General features: G+C 43.2%; 1 protein-coding gene across 1 annotated transcript; it reads right to left on the bottom strand.

The window, feature by feature from the left end:
• Positions 1-10,517: 10,517 nt before the first annotated feature.
• On the bottom strand, positions 10,518-12,535 carry LOC133231773 (WAP four-disulfide core domain protein 18-like). The gene is made up of 3 exons (XM_061390332.1): positions 12,356-12,535; positions 11,588-11,736; positions 10,518-10,760 (listed from the first exon to the last, which is right to left on the bottom strand). Exons 1-3 carry the CDS (start codon positions 12,438-12,440, stop codon positions 10,713-10,715), a joined length of 282 nt encoding a protein of 93 aa, XP_061246316.1. The 5' UTR covers positions 12,441-12,535; the 3' UTR covers positions 10,518-10,712.
• Positions 12,536-13,214: the final 679 nt, after the last annotated feature.

The following is a 13,214-nucleotide window of genomic DNA, read 5'->3' as shown; positions in this document are numbered from 1 at the left end:
TCCTCTTAGGTTTCTCCCTTCCAGGTAGTCCAGATGTCCCTAGAAAGTTTTTTACTTTTTAGTAAACTTCTCATTTTTCTCACCGGCATTTATTTTTTCTTTTTTGGCAGGGGCTGGGGGTGTGTGCTCTGCAGCATGTGAGATCTTAGTTCCCCTACTACGGATTGAGCTTGTTCCTCCTGCACTGCAGGCACGAAGTCTTAACCATGGGACCACAAGGAAAGTCCCTCACCTGCATTTAAACTGCCTTTATATTTAAGAGAAACCCTCTGTTTCTCCCTCTGGAGACTGGCAAGGCCCAGATACTTCCTTCCTACTCCCTGAAAAATAGGGCTTGGAATTGTATTGCTTCTCTCTGATGATGTGGATCTACAGGGAATGGTACTGTGACTTAGGGATCAGTTCAGTTCAGTTCAGCTGCTCAGTCGTGTCTGACTCTTTGTGACCCCATGAATCACAGCACACCAGGGCTCCCTGTCCATCACCAACTCCCGGAGTTCACTCAAACTCATGTTCACTGAGTTGGTGATGCCATCCAGCCATCTCATCCTCTGTCATCCCTTACTCCTCCTGCCCCCAATCCCTCCCAGCAACAGGGTCTTTTCCAATGAGTCAGCTCTTCGCATGAGGTGGCCAAAGTACTGGAGTTTCAGCTTTAGCATCATTCCTTCCAAAGAACACCCAGGGCTGATCTCCTTTAGAATGGACTGGTTGGATCTCCTTGCAGTCCAAGGGACTCTCAAGAGTCTTCTCCAACACCACAGTTCAGAAGCATTAATTCTTCAGTGCTCAGCTTTCTTCACAGTCCAACTCTCACATCCATACATGACCACTGGAAAAACCATAGCCTTGACTAGACGGACCTTTGTTGGCAAAGTAATGTCTCTGCTTTTCGATATGCTATCTAGGTTGGTCATAACTTTCCTTCCAAGGAGTAAGCGTCTTTTAATTTCATGGCTGCAGTCACCATCTGCAGTGATTTTGGAGCCCAAAAAAATAAAGTCTGACACTGTTTCCACTGTTTCCCCATCTATTTCCCATGAAATGATGGCACCAGATGCCATGATCTTCATTTTCTGAATGTTGAGCTTTAAGCCAACTTTTTCACTCTTCACTTTCACTTTCATCAAGAGGCTTTTTAGTTCCTCTTCACTTTCTGCCATAAGGGTGGTGTCATCTGCATATCTGAGGTTATTGATATTTCTCCTGTCCATCTTGATTCCAGCTTGTGCTTCTTCCAGTCCAGTGTTTCTCATGATGTACTCTGCATATAAGTTAAATAAGCAGGGTGACAATATACAGCCTTGATATACTCCTTTTCATATTTGGAACCAGTCTGTTGTTCCATGTCCAGTTCTAACTGTTGTTTCCTGACCTGCATATAGGTTTCTCAAGAGGCAGTTCAGGTGGTCTGGTGTTCCCATCTCTTTCAGAATTTTCCACAGTTGATTGTGATCCACACAGTCAAAGGCTTTGGCATAGTCAATAAAGCAGAAATAGATGTTTTTCTGGAACTCTCTTGCTTTTTCCATGATCCAGCAGATGTTGACAATTTGATCTCTGGTTCCCCTGCCTTTTCTAAATCCAGCTTGAACATCTGGAAGTTCACAGTTCACGTATTGCTGAAGCCTGGCTTGGAGAATTTTGAGCATTACTTTACTAGCATGTGAGATGAGTGCAATTGTGTGGTAGTTTGAACATTCCTTAGCATTGCCTTTCTTTAGGATTGGAATGAAAACTGACCTTTTCCAGTCCTGTGGCCACTGCTGAGTTTTCCAAATTTGCTGGCATATTGAGTGCAGCACTTTCACAGCATCATCTTTCAGGATTTGAAAGAGCTCAACTGGAATTCCATCACCTCCACTAGCTTTGTTTGTAGTGATGCTTTCGAAGGCCCACTTGACTTCACATTCCAGGATGTCTGGCTCTAGGTGAGTGATCACACCATCGTGACTATCTGGGTCGTGAAGATCTTTTTTGTACAGTTCTTCTGTGTATTCTTGCCATCTCTTCTTAATATCTTCTGCTTCTGTTAGGTCCCTACAATTTCTGTCCTTTATCGAGCCCATCTTTGCATGAAATGTTCCCTTGGTATCTCTAATTTTCTTGAAGAGATCTCTAGTCTTTCCCATTCTGTTGTTTTCCTCTATTTCTTTGCATTGATCACTGAGGAAGGCTTTCTTATCTCTCCTTGCTATTCTTTGGAACTCTGCATTCAGATGCTTATATCTTTCCTTTTCTCCTTTGCTTTTCGCTTCTCTTCTTTTCACAGCTATTTGTGAGGCCTCCTCAGACAGCCATTTTGCTTTTTTGCATTTCTTTTCCATGGGGATGGTCTTGATCCCTGTCTCCTGTACAATGTCATGAACCTCCGTCCATAGTTCATCAGGCACATCTATCAGATCTAGGCCCTTAAATCTATTTCTCACTTCCACTGTATAATCATAAGGGATTTGATTTAGGTCGTACCTGAATGGTCTAGTGGTTTTCCCTACTTTCTTCAATTTAAGTCTGAATTTGGCAATAAGGACTTCATGATCTGAGCCACAATCATCTCACGGTCTTGTTTTTGCTGACTGTATAGAGCTTCTCCATCTTTGGCTGCAAAGAATATAATCAGTCTGATTACTGTGTTGACCATCTAGTGATGTCCATGTGTAGAGTCTTCTCTTGTGTTGTTGGAAGAGGGATTTTGCTATGACCAGTGTGTTCTCTTGGCAAAACTCTATTAGCCTTTGCGCAGCTTCATTCCATATTCCAAGGCCAAATTTGCCTGTTACCCCAGGTGTTTCTTGACTTCCTACTTTTGCATTCCAGTCCCCTATAAAGAAAAGGACATCTTTTTTTGGGTGTTAGTTCTAAAAGGCCTTGTAGCTCTTCATAGAACCGTTCAACTTCAGCTTCTTCAGTGTTACTGGTTGGGGCATAGACTTGGATTACTGTGATATTGAATGGTTTGCCTTGGAAACGAACAGAGATCATTCTGTCTTTTTTGAGATTGCATCCAAGTACTGCATTTTGGACTCTTTTGTTGACCATGATGGCCACTCCATTTCTTCTAAGGGATTCCTGCCCACAGTAGTAGATACAATGGTCATCTGAGTTAAATTCACCCATTCCAGTCCATTTTAGTTCGCTGATTCCTAGAATGTCGACGTTTACTCTTGCCATCTCCTGTTTGACCACTTGATTCATGGACCTGACATTCCAGGTTCCTATGCAATATTGGTCTTTACAGCATCGGACCTTGCTTCTATCACCAGTCACGTCCACAGCTGGGTATTCTTTTTGCTTTGGCTCCATCCCTTCATTCTTTCTGGAGTTATTTCTCCACTGATCTCCAGTAGCATATTGGGCACCTACTGACCTGGGGAGTTCCTCTTTCAGTATCCTATCATTTTGCCTTTTCATACTGTTCATGGGGTTCTCAAGGCAGGAATACTGAAGTGTTTTGCCATTCCCTTCTCCAGTGGACCCCATTCTGTCAGACTTCTTCACCATGACCCACCCATTTTGTGTGGCCCCACATGGCATGGCTTAGTTTCATTGAGTTAGACAAGGCTGTGGTTCTAGTGTGATTAGATTGGCTAGTTTTCTGTGGTTATGGTTTCAGTGTGTCTGCCCTCTCATGCCCTCTCGTAACACCTACCATTTTACTTGGGTTTCTCTTACCTTGGACGAAGGATATCTCCTCACCACTGCCCCTCCCGACCTTGAACGTGGAGTAGCTCCTCTCAGCCTTCCTGCACCCATGCAGCCACTGCTCCTTGGACGTAGGGTTGCTCCTCCTGACTTAGGGATAGTCCAAAACAATTCACAGCAGCAGAAGTGCCAGCAACCAGATTGTGGCTGTGAGCTGAACTTGTTATGTCCTCTGCTACCTGCCTTACACTGTTTCTTAATCCATTCCTAAACCTGATTCACCAGTCTGTTTTTTCTATGAGCTGTGTAATAGCAAAATTCCTGTTGTCTCAACTTAGGCAGAATTGCCTTCTTTTGTCTGTATCTAAAAGGGCTTAATGTGGGTGGAAACTGGTGTCAGGAGTGATAGAGGACAACTGTGCTCAGGGAAATGGAAGGAATCTGGGTTTCATGAATTGATCCAGTTAGAAGTCAAAGGCAATGAGAATGTTGTTAGTCTCCTAGGATGGAAATCTGGCATTCGATGATAAAACAGGTAATAACCTCCTATGTTAAATATTTCTAGGTATTTTATTCTTTTGTTTGCTATCGTAGATGGAATTGTTTGCTTAGTTTCTTTTATGGATTTTTCATTGCTGATGAATTGCATTGTGTACTGACCTGAACTTCACTGAATTTATTTTTTGCCTCTTGTAGAATCTTTGTAAATTCTTTATGATTTTCTGTGTATAGAATCATGTCATCTTCAAATAGAGGTAGTTTTACTTCTTTTTTTCCCAACTTTCATACCTTTTATTTCTTTTTCTTGCATGATTTCTGTGGTTAGAAGCTCCAGTTGAATAGCAACAGTGAAAGCAGGAAACCTTGTCTTTTCCTGGTCTTAGAAGGAAAGCTTTTAGTCTTTTACTATTGAATATGATGTTAGCTATGAATTTTTCATGAATTCCATCTATTGCGTTGAGAAAATTCACTTCTATTCCTAGTTTTCTTAGTATTTTTATCATTAAAGAGTGTTGGTTTTGTCAAATCCTTTTTGTGTATCAGTTTAGATGTTGATGTGTTTTTTTCTTCCTTTATTCTATTAATGTTCTGCATTATATTTATTGATTTTCACCACCAATGCCTTCTTAAGATAAATCCTACCAGGTCATGATGTATAATCCTTTTGCTATGCTATTGAAATCACCTGGCTAGTTTTTTTTTTTTTAGGATTTTTGCACGTATTTTTATAAGGGATATTGGCCTTTAATTTTCTTTTCTTGTAATGTCTTTATCTGGCTTTGATATTAGCATAATATTGACTTCATAGAATGAATTAGGAAGTGTTTCCTCTTCTATTTTCTGGAAGACTCTAAGAATTGTTAAGAATTTTTATTTTTTTGCATTGCAGCTAGATAATATAGTTTATAATATCAGGAATAGGTTTTTAATTTCTTTGTGGCCTAGTACTTGTTTGATTTTTGTGAATGTCCTATAAACACTAAAAAAGAAAAAAAAATTGTCTTCTCTGTTGTTGAGTGTAAAGTTGTCTATTATCCATTAGTTTTGTTAGGTAGGTAGAATAGGGAAAAGGAGTCCAAAATGGCGGTGGCTAAAAGACAAGGAAGGTCAAAGGAAGGTCTGAGGACCAGAGTGAAGACTTCAGGCAGAACAAACAGCACTCCTGGCTAAGCCCAATTTGCATAGGGCAAGCCCAGGTGGAGAAAAAAACATATAAAAGGAGGAGCCAAAGCGCGCGCGCTCTCTCTCTCTCTCACTCCCCGTGCCCCGCCCCGCACCCCCCCCCCCCCCCCCCCGCTCCCCGCTCACTCCTCCACTCTCTTCTCTTCGAGTCCTTGGGCTGGCATGCCCTCACACTTCAAGGATGGATTCTCCTGCTATCTTCTAAATAAAATAGAGCTGTAACACTGATTTGCCTAAGAGCTATAACACAGTTTGTCCAAGACCTGAGAGCTGTGACGTGCCGAGGGCTTTAATGTCCGTTGCTCCAATTCTTTGTTGTGACGAGACAAAGAACTGAGGAACATACACTCACGTGACAGTTTGAATTTGTTAATCTTTATGATTTAATTTGTCTTTTTTTTCATTATTTTTGTCTGTATTATTCATTAATTTCTGAGAGGGATTTGATAAAATGTCCAACTAAAATAATTTATTCATGTATTTCTTTTACTTTTATCAGTTATTTCTTTGTATATATGTCAAGTAATAATTTTAAGAGTATATGTGTTTGTGTTCACAATCATCTTCTTAATTTATCATTCCTTTTAACATTAAATAATATCCTTTTCCCTTTATATATTTGATATTAAAATATTTTTGCTAAATATCAAAATTGATAATTCAGCATTCTTTTAGTTCATATTTGTCTAGTAAAATTTCCATCTCTATAAGACATACTATTAGACCTTTTTCATATATTTCTTAAAGCAGTATTTTGCTTGACTTAAACTCATTTTATTCAGTTTGAGAGGTCTTCTGTATCAGGACCAGCCCAACAATGAACCAACCCGGGGGAGCAGTGCCACAGAAGAATAAGGAAAAATAAGACTCATTCGCAGGCAAAAGCCCGATCCTAATCCTTGCATGCCTTTTATTGCTAACATCTACTTCCTTGAGCTCTAGAGATATCTGTTTTTTACAATCTCAGATCGGGGGATAAAGATATACAATGCACAGTCCTCAATGTCAAACCTTCAGGCCATTCATGATTGTGTTTAGCACTTCAGCTAGTGACAACCTTTCTCAACAACTCCCTCAAGGCTCTGGTTGGAGAACAGTCACTAATGGTTTTCCATCAGTCACATCAGTACTTCAACATCTTGTTTTCAAGATGTTTTTCCACTATGTACTTTTTCCTGCTCCCAGCCCTTCGCCTGGGGGTGATGAGAAAGTCATTCTTATTTTTCAAAGAAGCCCTGTTAACTATAGAACAGGCCTGTACTTAGCATATTGCCTACATTCTGATCAGAGAGTTTAACCTATTTATGTTTATGGCCCTAACTGTTAAACTAGGATTTATCCTGTCACCATATTTCTTGTTTCTTATTTATCATACTTTCTTACTGCGTTTTCTAGTTTGCTATTCTTTACTCTTTCCATTAACTAGGTTAAATTTTTCATCTAGTACTTTAAAATTCATACTTCTAATTTTATTCTTCAGGAATTTACCCCTGTTGATTTTTTCAGTCAGCCAGTTCAGTCGCTCAGTCGTGTCCGACTCTGAGACCCCATGAATTGCAGCACGCCAGGCCTCCCTGTCCATCACCAACTCCCAGAGTTCACTCAAACTTATGTCCATCGAGTCAGTGATGCCATCCAGCCATCTCATCCTCTGTCGTCCCCTTCTCCTCCTGCCCCCAATCCCTCCCAGCATCAGAGTCTTTTCCAATGAGTCAACTCTTTGCATGAGGTGGCCAAAGTACTGGAGTTTCAGCTTTAGCATCATTCCTTCCAATGAACACCTAGGACTGATCTCCTTTAGAATGGACTGGTTGGATCGCCTTACAGTCCAAGGGACTCTCAAGAGTCTTCTCCAACACCACAGTTCAAAAGCATCAATTCTTCGGTGCTCAGCCTTCTTCACAGTCCAACTCTCACATCCATACATGACCACAGGAAAAACCATAGCCTTGACTAGACGGACTTTGTTGGCAAAGTAGTCTCTGCTTTTGAATATGCGATCTAGGTTGCTCATAACTTTCCTTCCAAGGAGTAAGCGTCTTTTAATTTCATGGCTGCAGTCACCATTTGCAGTGATTTTGGAGCCCAGAAAAATAAAGTCTGACACTGTTTCCACTGTTTCCCCATCTATTTCCCATGAAGTGGTGGGACCGGATGCCATGATCTTCGTTTTCTGAATGTTGAGCTTTAAGCCAACTTTTTCACTCTCCACTTTCACTTTCATCAAGAGGCTTTTTAGTTCCTCTTCACTTTCTGCCATAAGGGTGGTGTCATCTGCATATCTGAGGTTATTGAGATTTCTCCCGGCAATCTTGATTCCAGCTTGTGCTTCTTCCAGCCCAGCATTTCTCATGATGTACTTTGCATATAAGTTAAATAAACAGGGTGACAATATACAGCCTTGACATACTCCTTTTCATATTTGGAACCAGTCTGTTGCTCCATGTCCAGTTCTAACTGTTGCTTCCTGACCTGCATATAGGTTTCTCAAGAGGCAGGTCAGGTGGTCTGGTGTTCCCATCTCTTTGAGAATTTTCCACAGTTGATTGTGATCCACACAGTCAAAGGCTTTGGCATAGTCAATAAAGCAGAAATAGATGCTTTTCTGGAACTCTCGCTTTTTTGATGATCCAGCAGATGTTGACAATTTGATCTCTGGTTCCCCTGCCTTTTCTAAATCCAGCTTGAACATCTGGAAGTTCACAGTTCACGTATTGCTGAAGCCTGGCTTGGAGAATTTTGAGCATTACTTTACTAGCGTATGAGATGAGTGCAACTGTGCAGTAGTTTGAACATTCCTTAGCATTGCCTTTCTTTAGGATTGAAATGAAAACTGACCTTTTCCAGTCCTGTGGCCACTGCTGAGTTTTCCAAATTTGCTGGCATATTGAGTGCAGCACTTTCACAGCATCATCTTTCAGGATTTGAAAGAGCTCAACTGGAATTCCATCACCTCCACTAGCTTTGTTTGTAGTGATGCTTTTGAAGGCCCACTTGACTTCACATTCCAGGATGTCTGGCTCTAGGTGAGTGATCACACCATCATGATTATCTGGGTCGTGAAGATCTTTTTTGTACAGTTCTTCTGTGTTGATTTTTTAAACATTATTAATGTTTGCACCTTTTCCAGAACAAGGGCATTACCTTAGCTTGCCCTCATTTCTCTTTGTGCTTGTGCCCCCAACCCCATCCTACTGAATCACCGTGTAGATAACTATAGAATTTTAGTTCTGGATGTTATGTTTGTACTTTAAAAAAATTTCTGTTTATTAGTACGCTGTAAACAGACTGGTTCCAAATAGGAAAACGAGTTCGTCAAGGCTGTATATTGTCACCCTGTTTATTTAACTTATATGCAGAGTACATCATGAGAAACGCTGGACTGGAAGAAACACAAGCTGGAATCAAGATTGCCGGGAGAAATCTCAATAACCTCAGATATGCAGATGACACCACCCTTATGGCAGAAAGTGAAGAGGAACTAAAAAGCCTCTTGATGAAAGTGAAAGTGGAGAGTGAAAAAGTTGGCTTAAAGCTCAACATTCAGAAAACGAAGATCATGGCATCCAGTCCCATCACTTCATGGGAAATAGATGGGGAAACAGTGGAAACAGTGTCAGACTTTATTTTTCTGGGCTCCAAAATCACTGCAGATGGTGACTGCAGCCATGAAATTAAAAGACGCTTACTCCTTGGAAGGAAAGTTATGACCAACCCAGATAGCATATTCAAAAGCAGAGACATTACTTTGCCAATAAAGGTCAATCTAGTCAAGGCAATGGTTTTTCCTGTGGTCACGTATGGATGTGAGAGTTGGACTGTGTAGAAGGCTGAGCACCGAAGAATTGATGCTTTTGAACTGTGGTGTTGGAGAAGACTCTGGAGAGTCCCTTGGTCCCTGCAAGGAGATCCAACCAGTCCTTTCTGAAGGAGAGCAGCCCTGGGATTTCTTTGGAAGGAATGATGCTAAAGCTGAAACTCCAGTACTCTGGCCACCTCATGCGAGGAGTTGACTCATTGGAAAAGACTCTGATGCTGGGAGGGATTGGGGGCAGGAGGAGAAGGGGACAACAGAGGATGAGATGGCTGGTTGGCATCACTGACTCGATGGACCTGAGTCTGAGTGAACTCCGGGAGCTGGTGATGGACAGGGAGGCCTGGCGTGCTGCGATTCATGGGGTCGCAAAGAATCAGACACGACTGAACTGAACTGAACTGAACACTACCTGAAGGGGAGAAACATAAGTGGAAGTTGTAGGAGGCCATCCTCCAGTATCTTTGCCAGGGAAGGTCATATTTTGGCAATCAGAATGGCAGGTAAATGGTGAAATTGATTGGAAACTTTTTAGAGGTATACTCATGAACCAAAGGAGACTGGAAGGGTTTGGGATGAGGATGACCAGACAGTGACAGAAGATTTCAATGCTAATATTCCTTCATTCCTCTGCACAGACAGGTGAGGCCACATGACACTGGGCTTATGAGATGTACAAGAGCAGTGTTGGTGACAGCGAGACACAGATATGGAAGACCACATTTCACACTCATCAGGCTAACTGGAGGAATCTTGATGGAAAGAAGTAAACTGAGAACTCGATTCTCGGGAGAGATAAAGTCAACCCCATCCATCATTTTTGTCAGAATCTTTGGGAGACTAAGATTTAGCTTATGTCTCAGGGAAGTCTCAATGGAAGGTTACATCCTCAGAGTTCATCTCCTAACTGTATCCTAACTTCAAATCACTTGAAGATAGCAGCTGGCACTTTCCAATTCCTGTCACCCACATCCCAGGGAACAGGATGGCTCTCCCGGAGGTAGGCTTCCTGCTAGATGTCGGTGTGCTGCCTTAGAATGGGGTATCCCCACCCTTGCTCACACTCCTACTCCTCTGGAGTCTTGCCCTAATACAAGCCGCTGCAATAGGCCTACTACGTGCTACATACTCATTCATTTTGTTGTTTGACAAAGTCATCTTCACAGGACACTTGAGAAAATATTCTCGAGCCTTCTGCCCTGTCTAGAGACAGAGATGTGGAAAGAGGAAAGGAGCTAGCTGGGAGGAACTTGAGTCTGATCTATTGGTTTTCTGAGTGCCCTGTATTCATGCACCCACTGCAGAGCACACATATGGTCCTGCTAGCCAAAGAAGATCCACCAGAATGCCTAAATGGAAAGACAGACACAGCCCAAACTATGCCACAGATTTAGTTTATTTTGAACACAAGTGTTTTTAGAAAGCAGCCACTGCACCATTTTAGATCTTTATCCTCCAGGGCTACAATTCCAGGCAAAGGAAAGAGCAAGGAATGGATATGGAAGCCTTGTTATGCCAAGCATCGAATTTGTGGATTCATAAAAAATCTTCAGGTGCTGTTCTTCAGGCATGCTCAATCACTGTTCAGTCCAGCTTTCCCAAGGCCACCAGAGCCAACCTTCTAAAAATACAAATTTGATCATGACATTAACTGTGCTTAGAAACATCCAGCACTTTACCAAACCCTTCATCAGGAGGCTCTCTCTCCTCACTGGACTCTGGCATGGATGGCCCTCCACCATCCCCCTGAGATGCTGCAACCCCTTCCTGCTACCACCACTTCCTCGTCTCCAATGGAAGACCCATACTCCTCCCACCTTCTCAACTGCCCTGCCTTCCTCCTGCTAACTTTCTGCACCCTGTATTCTCTCGCTCAATATGTTCTCTACTCTCTGACAACTTTCCCAATCTCTCTCCCTTGAGGTAAAGCCCATAACCCCTCTCTTTCTCCCACAGATTGTACGAGAAATCTGTACAAGGCACTGGTCACCCTACGTTTAGATTATTTATCTATGTCTGTCTCATTTATCCTGTTGTATCTGTCTTTTTGTTTCAATTCCTGAACAATGCATGCCTGACACAGGAGATACTCAATCCCTAGGGATTCCCTTTCCCTTCCTTCCTCCTCCCGGGGTGTTCCATTTTTCAGGAAGAGTTAAATCCCTTTGGTGAGGAAGGAGAAATAAAGTGAGAAAACCTTGGTTAAGAATGACCTGTGAATCTGTATCATGGATACTTGTCTCAACTGAACCGATCAGCATTGTCCTGGGACAGGGCTCCTCGTTTAGGATGAGGCCTCAGATAATGTGGGCCAGCTGTCTTTTGGCCATGTTTCCAACCCCCTTCTCTGGGAGTTTTCCAGACTCTCCCATGTGGTGGACATGTAAGCACAGTCCACTTGAGAGTTGGGTGCACCCCTTGGCCAGCTCTTGCCTGATTTGTACTCACTCTGAAGACAGCAGTTTTGCAGACATGACCACACCCATTGCTGCAGCATTTCATTCCCTCAGGACAGGAATCATCACCTGAGCACATTTCAACACAAATTCCCACAGTACCTTCGGGCAACTCTGGGCAGAATCCAAGTTCCTGTTGTCCTGAAACACAGGATGGTGTTTGGCGTGTGGCGCAGTCACTAAGACAGGCCTGAGGACAGACGCTGGAGGCCTGATGCCTCCATCACAGGCAGGACTGCTACCTCTTCCGTTGCTTCCTTTGTGCTCTGGACTCCTCCCTGAGCCTCCACTGCTCCTCTGCCATGGAGCCCATAGTCTGGGTCTTAGGAGAATGCTCCCCTTTCTCTGAAGGCTGCACGGGTCTCAGAAGATAAGAAACCTGCACAGTCATAACCCTCTTCCTCCCACTTTATAAGAAGATTCTAGAAAAGCCTCTGTTTACAGAGATCACCATCCCTTGCATCACACACTCGGTTTGTCCCCCAACTTCCTCTGGGGTCCCACTCACAAGGCCCAGGTCCTAACTAGAGAGAAAACGTACCCTTTACCCCCAATTTCTAAGCAGACCCAACACAGTCTGATAGGGAGAATGGGACACACAGGATGAGTGCTCATTTACATCAAAGAAAAGGCATCTAATCAATGCCAATCCCCACTCTGCTGTGGGGACCTGGTTGCTTCCAGGCAAAACCACCCTCAGGTCTAACACTGGGCTCTGAGCCTTCTCTGCTATCAGCTGGGGTCCCCTCAGCACCCTCACCTTCGACAAGAGACACCTGAGTCCTGGCCATCTCCAGCCCCATGACGAGGAAAGCCAGCAGAACAAAGACGGTGCCTGTCTTCATGTTGGCCTCTGGTGTGGTGCAGGGGCAGAGCCCAGCCCCAATTTATACTCTCAGTGTCACCAGAAAAGAGGGTGAGGTGAGAGGCAGTAGAACAGGAAGAGTACTAAAATGTAAGCTCTCCAGGGAGTGTCCCAGGATATTCTAGTTTCTTTGTTCTATTTCACAACTGTTTTCTCAGACTAGGAAATGGTTTCTTGGATATGCAAATACAAAACCGGAGAGTCTGGAAACTTTTTTACCCTTTCTTTCCTTGCTCCATCACAACTTGGCTCTGGTTTCTCTGGTGCCTTTAGGAACCACGGTCAAAGAAAAGAATTCTCTCCATGTAACTTAGAATTTCTCAGTGAGAGCTGAAATTTTGAAGCTAGGCATTATCAGGGCCCTTCTGGGGTCTCCAGCAGGTCCAGTTACACAAGGATGGTAAACGTGTGCTTTGGAGCCTCAGCTAGGCATGAGGGTGGAACCACAATGGTAGTGAAATCAGTCATCTAAGGGGATGGATGTTGCAAGATCACAAGCTGGCTGGAGCCCTGGTCTATCTTGATGACTGGTGGTCTCTGAGGCTACCCTGCTCCATACCAAGAAATTCCTGGAGAGAAGGCTGAGTGGGTGACCTACATGAGCAGAACTACAGGAGAAAGACACGAAAGCCTCCTCAGGGGTCTGTGGAAGGAGCCTGCCCACTTTCCCATCCCAATTACAAAATCTCTGAGAGAGGCATATGCAGGTAAAAGCTGAATGACCGTGGGAATGAAGAGAAAGCGACTTTATCGT

This window comes from Bos javanicus, chromosome 19, assembly GCF_032452875.1.
Source record: "Bos javanicus breed banteng chromosome 19, ARS-OSU_banteng_1.0, whole genome shotgun sequence".
NCBI lineage: Eukaryota > Metazoa > Chordata > Mammalia > Artiodactyla > Bovidae > Bos > Bos javanicus.
The sequence above is the reverse complement of the archived record's forward strand: the minus strand, read 5'-3'. Positions and strand labels throughout refer to the sequence as shown.

Coding starts and splice junctions, on each gene's coding strand:
- LOC133231773 (XM_061390332.1), bottom strand. CDS start 12,440: ATGAAGACAGGCACCGTCTTTGTTCTGCTGGCTTTCCTCGTCATGGGG. Junction 11,737..12,355: donor TCAGGTGTCTCTTGTCGAAG/GTGAGGGTGCTG, acceptor CCTGTGTTTCAG/GACAACAGGAACTTGGATTC. Junction 10,761..11,587: donor GCAAAACTGCTGTCTTCAGA/GTGAGTACAAAT, acceptor TTGTATTTTTAG/AAGGTTGGCTCTGGTGGCCT.